The 7,919-nt window shown below is 36.7% G+C and overlaps 1 protein-coding gene across 1 annotated transcript; it reads right to left on the bottom strand.

Annotated features, from left to right (window-relative positions):
• Positions 1-693: 693 nt before the first annotated feature.
• LOC131946311 (centrosomal protein of 78 kDa-like) lies at positions 694-7,579 on the bottom strand. The gene is made up of 6 exons (XM_059307004.1): positions 7,370-7,579; positions 6,503-6,603; positions 5,333-5,502; positions 4,592-4,664; positions 3,621-3,724; positions 694-780 (listed from the first exon to the last, which is right to left on the bottom strand). Exons 1-6 carry the CDS (start codon positions 7,519-7,521, stop codon positions 694-696), a joined length of 687 nt encoding a protein of 228 aa, XP_059162987.1. The 5' UTR covers positions 7,522-7,579.
• Between the last annotated feature and the right edge of the window lie 340 nt (positions 7,580-7,919).

Genomic DNA, 7,919 nt, shown 5'->3' with positions numbered 1-7,919 from the left:
ACATCACGTGATTACTAGCCCAGAGGCTGGCGTTCTGTTTCCGCGAAAACACGCAGCTTTAGGGGGGGGGGGGGGGGGGAAGGAGGGACACACCTCATTCAAATAGGTGGAAGTTTAGAGAGAAGAGCCGATCAAAAATGATCTTCACGTGCTTAGGTACGCACGTCAAAAACTCAAGAACATCTCACTGTACACAGTCGCTTTTCTCCAGGTTCCAAAACTTACCGGTCTTGTCCCGTCACTCATGCAAAAAGTGCACACGCGAAAAGTTAAGCCCCGCCTCTTTATGCCAGCTCCACTTTAATGCACGCACGCAACCCTGAGTGTCGGAGTTAATGGTACCAAAATACAGAACTTTGTATGTGACTTATTAATGGCTTGTCCCAATTTCACCATCGTCATTAAAATATATAAGTATAAGTTTCAGATTCTTTTTTATATACATATTTTTTTTTTGGGTGGTGGTGGTTAACCTTTTCGCGTGGTTAATCTGAACAAGATCCTTATTAGCAAATGGGTGAGATATAAACTGGTAGTGGACGTTTTTCTTCTTCATCTGCGTTCGTAGTTGAATTTATGGTGGAGAATTTAAACAAGTCCAACTTCGTGTATGAACTGGACTGTGGTCTCCAGATATGCGGGTGCCCCATACAATTTTTCCTTGAATGGGGTGTGTAGGGGCCAGTGTTTGGATCACGCCTGGTTGTAGAAGTGACAGTCCCGTAGGTCGTGCTCTGTATTCTCCGGGGCCATGCCACAAGGGCAGTAGTAACAGTGTTTCTAAACGACAGTAACAAAAGTATCAGGAAGTCTCACGGGGCTACTAGAACTACAGTCACTAATGACGTTTCGATACAACCCCTTCTGATGCATCCAACAGTGTCTAGCCTTGTCAAATAAAAATCAGAGAAAAATAGTACAATTGTTTATTTCTTTCTGATACTACAGTTAGTGGTAGAGTTGGGCTAGGACTAGAATCAGCTTAAAGATACAAACACATTGTATGACAGGAACAAAACAATCACCATGGACACTAAAAAAACAACTTTCAACAAACATTTGGCATACATGAATCCGTTAGCGATCAGAATATTTTCTTCATGTCTTCAGGAGCAAGAAACAAGAAAAAAAAACCCACCGGAAGCGGAAGTATCTTTAGACGGTTGACACGCCCATTCGATTGGCGTCTACTTTGACCTCGTTAGTGGGGCACGTCAAGGAGTCAATAATTGACAAGATCGGTTGTTTTTTTTTGTGTAGGGGGCGCTGTCGACGATTCACGCTAGCAACGGTTTTTTGTAGGGGGCGCTGTCGACGATTCACGCTAGCACACAGGACAAGACTCAATGAAATACCCGGTACACAAAGCATCAGATACTGGTAGGAAAATATAGTATGAGATATGTCAAGCTAGTCGTCTGATAAGCTGTGAGGAAATTACACAACTTAAGTTTAAACTACGTGTATATATAAGGATAGCTACTAGCATCGCCTTTTCTTTTGAACGTTCGCCTTATAGCATGTGGGCGTTGATGCCGGCGGCCATTGGTTTCGTTCTTTGATGGTTGTCTTAAGATAAGCTATGTAGTAACATATATTTTACGATACGATGATTTTTATGACTGTCGGCCTTATAGTCTGTCGGCCATTTGGGTGTCTGCCTTTTGTGCTACACCCACACCAAATAACACTGATGTCCTATTCATGCCGTACTAGTACATACCTACCACGTATAACAGTTTCAAAGCGTAAAACCACCTCGTTCACGGAAATATTTTTGATTTTAAAATTATGCCGTAAAACAAAATGTCTTTTTCTTCTAAAGTCGAAAATTGTGGTTTAGCCCCAGAGGTCTTCATATACATATATACAGCTATAAAATGTGTGTTAAGGTGTTTGTGAAAAAAAAGAATAAATACATTATATATTATTGGATAGTTTTTATACAGCTAGTGCGTGAACTCCGTAATGAGTTAAAAATGTATTTGTCGTTACGTTAAATGCTAACGCTAAAAGCTGTTTTAATTCGCGGGTATTCTTGTACGATGGAGTTGATCGAGGCTTGAGTATTGGCGGGATGGGGAGGTGAGAGGTGGGGTAAATGTGTTTGATGGATGATGGGGTAATCGTGTATGTTGGGGTAACTTTCATTGTTGGATGATGGGGTAATCGTGTATATGGGGTAACCTTGTCTGTTGAATGATGGTGTAACCACAATTGTTGGACAAAGGCGTAAGCGTGTCTGCTCAACGAGAATATGTGCTTTACTGCAGTAGTAACTATAACATACCAACCATTTCCATATGCTGACAGCAATAACTAAACAAAACTGACAGCTATAAACTACCACAGACACACAGCCATATTCCACACTACTAGTCAATCACTAACAATACACTAACGACCATACACTAACATCAATTTCTTTTTGTATTTGCAATTAATTATAACCTCAACAGATGATAATAATTTATCAGTTAAAGTGCAACATAAATATAACAAAAACTGACAAGAGAAATAAACACAGGTTTTACTGTTGTGTGCTTAAACTGGTGGCCAAACGTCCCATAAAACCATTAACAACAAGGCACCACTCAGTTATCAGCTGGTGCTAATGAGACGCCCACACCCAACCCAATTTCTTGTTACATAACAAAAGGAAGGTTTGGCCCAGAAAGCAAATAAGAAAATCTATACATTAAATCACTTCAAGCCCATGGTTGCTATGGCAACGTCAGTAAAAAAAACAACACAAAACTAATTACACATGTTCTTTAAGTGGTAAGGGACCAAACACAAAAAAAAGTTTTTTTAAATATAATTATAATTGAGTTAATTACTTAATTACTGACAGTTAAACAGGTATTTATATAATATATTTTAATAGTAGAAAGTCTTGTGTCTGTGTGTTTTTGCATATATATATATATATATATATATATATATATATATATATATATATATATATATATATATATATATATATATATATATATATATATATATATATATATATATATTGAAGAGGAATGTAAATAAATACAAAGTATTAGGAGATTTAAGCATAGTTGAGAAGTTCGATGCACAATTACTTTTAAAATAAGTCTGGATATGACTGTAGCTTGTGTGTGGAATAATAGGCATGACAAAAACTTCTACAGTTGGGTTAGCCATACAACGCCAGTGAATATAGTCATCACATGAATGGCAGTTCTTAAGGAACTAATGTTAACACTCTCAAGAACTAACTTTAACATTCTCAAGCTATGGTTTAGTCAACAGTATAGGGTAAAGTCAAATTTTCTTTTACAAGAAGGAATACGAAGAAAGTCTTTACTAACATTAAGTTTTACACTAAAGACAACTTCAAAGAAAAAGCATGATAATACAGATAGCAAAAATCATGAATTTAACCTTAAATAAGTGTCAACAAGGAGAAAGACCTACATTAACATGGATAAACATGTAGCTCATAAGGAATAAAGACTTAGGTCATAAGGAATAAAGACATAGGTTATAAGGAGAAAAACCATAGGTAATCAGAATAAAAAAGAGAAATAGGTCTTAATTGAAAGCTTAGAGGAAGAGAAAAAGATAGTGAATTAAAAAAGTGCCATTACCTTGACGACGGCTGCCAGTGCCTCCGCCCCTCTCTGTGACAGACTACACCCGCTGAGGTTGACGGAGTGAATGTTCTTTGTGTTTTTTAATCCTTTACACAAAACTGGAAAACAGAATTAAAAAAATAAATCCATGAAACAAAACTAGAAAGATAGAACAACAATTTAATCCTTTACACAAAACTGGTAAAACAGAATTTTAAAAAAATCCTTTACACAAAATGAGAGTAACAGGAAAAAAAATAATCCTTCACACAAAACTAAATAAATAGAAATAAATAAACCTGGAAGAACAAAACAATTTAAAACCATTTTACAAAACTGGAAAAACACAGTTTAAGTTTAAAAAATCAAAGGTTTTTTTGAAACAAATCATAACAAGAATATTAAAAAACTCAAGTTAAACTCTGTTCACATGTTCCTATCACTGGTTAAACAACAATAGTTAAACTGTGCCTACCACTGGTTAAACCAAAGTTAAACTGTGCTTACCACTGGCTAAACCAAAGTTGCTAAACCAAAGTTTATCTGAGCCTAGTACTGACTTAAATATCAAAGCTAAACTGTGCCTACCACTGGCTAAACCAAAGTTAAACTGTGCCTACCACTGGCTAAACCAAAGTTAAACTGTGCCTACCGCTGGCTAAACCAAAGCTAAACTGTGCCTACCACTGGCTAAACCAAAGTTAAACTGTGCCTACCACTGGCTAAACCAAAGTTAAACTGTGCCTACCACTGGCTAAACCAAAGTTAAACTGTGCCTACCACTGGCTAAACCAAAGTTAAACTGTGCTTACCACTGGCTAAACCAAAGTTGCTAAACCAAAGTTTATCTGAGCCTAGTACTGACTTAAATATCAAAGCTAAACTGTGCCTACCACTGGCTAAACCAAAGTTAAACTGTGCCTACCACTGGCTAAACCAAAGTTAAACTGAGCCTACCCCTGGCTAAACCAAAGTTAAACACTTACCTTCCAGTCCTTGGTCACCAATCCTACACATCTCCAGTGACAGGTGGCGGAGGGTTGAACTTTTTAATATACCCTGGTGGGAGAATATAAGATCAACAACTAATTATTTTGTAGGACATCAATATAACTACATCAAATTTCTTTTAGAATCAGCTTTAAACCAGTTTTCTAATATTTCTACAAATCTATCTTCAAAAATTAATGCAACACAGTATCTATGATGACTACTGTGCAAACAATGATGTTACATTTTTATGGATCCTTTACCGTAAGCAAAACTTAAACAGATACTAAACTACATAACGTGCCTAAAAACAAACAATCATAATTGTTGATATGACTGACATTACAGTTTCCTCTTTTGCTAAAAGAGTTACATATCTTCTCTCAAAAACACCCGTAGGCCAATATAAGGCTCAAGATATAAATCTGTGCTGTAGTAATATCACTTCACAAACCCCCAGACACAATAAAACTTTGTTTCCCTTAACATTTCTTTATATAGCACTTGATAAAATGGAATTTTGTATAATACAGGCATAAGATGGTGTCACAAATATTTTTGACATCAAAGGTGGTGGATTTAGAAAAATAAAAATGTATGAATCTAAAAAAAAAAGCAAAAGTGCAGTTAGAACAGTCTGGTTTTGGGGAAGCAGCTGTAGGCATTGGATAAGAACACACAAATGTTGTAAGTTCCTCAATTAAAATTATGTTCAGTACCACTGAAAAAAATTATACCTTGACAAGAAGCTGTAGATCTCTTTCCCTCAGAGCCAAACCCTGCAGCTCTATACAGGAGAGGGTAGGGGAGATAAACAGACATTCTTTCAGCGCCTTCACCAGCCTGTGAGTTATCTCCTTTGATCTGATGGCTGGCATTTTCCTCTTCAGCAGGGCAGCTCTCTTCTCTGTGAGAACACACAAATTCAAATTTTTAAAAATAGATTTTTGGACTTGGATTTAGACCATGGTTTACTATTCCTAAAAAAATAAAAATATTGATAAACATTTCCAGTCAATCTATAAATCTGTAAAATGCTAATTTCCTCACTTTCCAGGTAATGTTATAATAAGTTGTATCATCATCAAGCGGGGAAAGGGGAAGAATCTTCTGGTGATAATGTCCTAAACTTGTGTAAAGTTACAGGTTTAAATATAAACCTGATATGGTATTGACATATTATTGTAAAAACTTCTCAGTGAACTAGCTATAATTGATGCAGGGACAAATACTCTTCTGTTTGGACCATCACCAATACACATTATCCCCACCCCCAATAGAATACAAGGGTTGTATTGGTCAGATAATTCCAGTGTTCCAGAGCAGACCAAAGCATGCCAGGTATGGGGAAATCTAGTGTATAGTTTCGAGCAAGTTGAATAGAACATTTTGAGCTAGGCTAGCAGGGTGGAGCTAAGGTTTAATAAGTAACAAAAGTGGTGAATATTCTAGTGTCAAAGTAATTTCCTCCACATAGTAAAATACACTCACTATTACTAGACAACTATGAGATGGTGTGGCTTAGCAGTAGAGCGCTTGGCTGCTAACCCAAAAGTCTCAAGTTCGAATCCGGAATTAAGTCGGTGGAACGACCTGAGTCCACCCAGCTCTGATGTGTATGTAACTCATGTTGGAGAAAGTAAAGGCAGCTGAGCATAGTGCTGACCACACTACCCTTCATATGCCAAGTTCAGGTAACATATAAACTCTACTTCATCTGCCCAATTAAGTGCCAGGTGTAAAGAGGAATCTTTATTTTACCACTAGACAACCAACTACACTTAAAGGTGAGGAAAACATCACAAACAAAGCCAGGAATATTACCAAAAAGCAATAGCATTACCAAGTCGAAGTCTTATATAAAAACATATCTGCACCAGCAGAGAGAATAATAAAAAAAAACTGACCATCTTCCTCAGGTGCTATCTGGTAGTAGCTGCGTACAGCTATAAACTGTAGGGTTTTGTTGATCTTGATTGTGTTGATGATGGGCTGCCAATCTCCCAACCTGCAACATACAACAGTTGGATCAATATAATGACAATATGAGCACATCTGCATACATTAGTTAACACAAAATAACTATAGCTTTATAAGGGGATACAACTCTATGGGGATATTATGAAAAATGTGTAAACTTTTGTCATAAATATACGGGGGGGGGGGGGGGGGTTGAAAGAATTGTCACTTCAGGTCAAGGATATTAGCATTTGGTATTATTCGGTAATGAAATTATATATGATAAGAGATAGGAGTCAAGCGAAGGAAAAATGTGTGAGACATTATTTACGATATGCGAGAATGCAGAATTATTCTAACATGTTAAATATCATCATTTAAAGTGTAAAATACAATATTGTGACATAAAAAATTAAAACTACAGAGTGACAAGGTAGGTAGGTAGCTAGCATGCCATCCCACTTTGTATCAAAGTGTCAAGAATAAAGGAAGGTAGGTAGCTAGCATGCCATCCCATTATGTAGTGTCAAGAATAAAGACGCACTATGCAAGTGCAGGGGCTGGGTGTATAAATTAATTTCCAATCAAAGTGTGAGATTTTCAGGCCACTTACCTACCACAGTATACAAGTGTTTATCAATAACCCTGATATAATACTTTTACTTTTATACTATTTAATCTGACTATATAATATAAAACGTAGTTTTGGAGAAAGCATCAATACTAACCAAGCTTGGTAGTCACTATAAATTTAAATCAATAATTTGGGAAGTCTGATAAAAGTGATATACCAACAAATTTGTAATACAATTTACCGAATGCGATCTCCATTGAGGTCAATGACCCCCTGCCCCAGGTGAGACTTGACTGAGGGCAGGGGCACACTGTCCTGCAGGGCACACAAATTGTCGTAGTGGTCAGCAAAGTTGAAAGCCCCTCGCTGACGAGCCTGCACGCTCTCAATCATGGCTGACGATGGTTTGGTAGAAGCAATGGTGATGGGTTATTTCAAAACTTCAGCAAAAGCAGTGAAATCTATGGAATAAAATAAAACTATTTATTAGTGACAAGTAAAATCAAAAGGTAAAGCAAACAACAATATAGACCTAAAGGTCATATGAATTCATTTGACATGTGGTTGCGATTTGATATGTGGTTGCTAGATTCACCGTTGCTGGCCTATTAATCAGAATTAAATGTTTTCTTGGACCCTTTTGCTGCACATGATGCGCCTTGTCAACAAATAACTTCTGGCCCTAAAATACTAGAAGACAATTTTCCCTCATTGTGGCTATAGTGTATTACATTAGAGTCACAAATTACTGCATAATTACATATTACAATTATTGAAAGAATTAAATTTAT

This window comes from Physella acuta, unplaced genomic scaffold, assembly GCF_028476545.2.
Source record: "Physella acuta isolate Inbredline_101_S28 unplaced genomic scaffold, ASM2847654v3 ptg000551l, whole genome shotgun sequence".
Classification (NCBI taxonomy): Eukaryota; Metazoa; Mollusca; class Gastropoda; family Physidae; genus Physella; species Physella acuta.
This window is presented reverse-complemented; position numbering and strand designations above follow the sequence as displayed.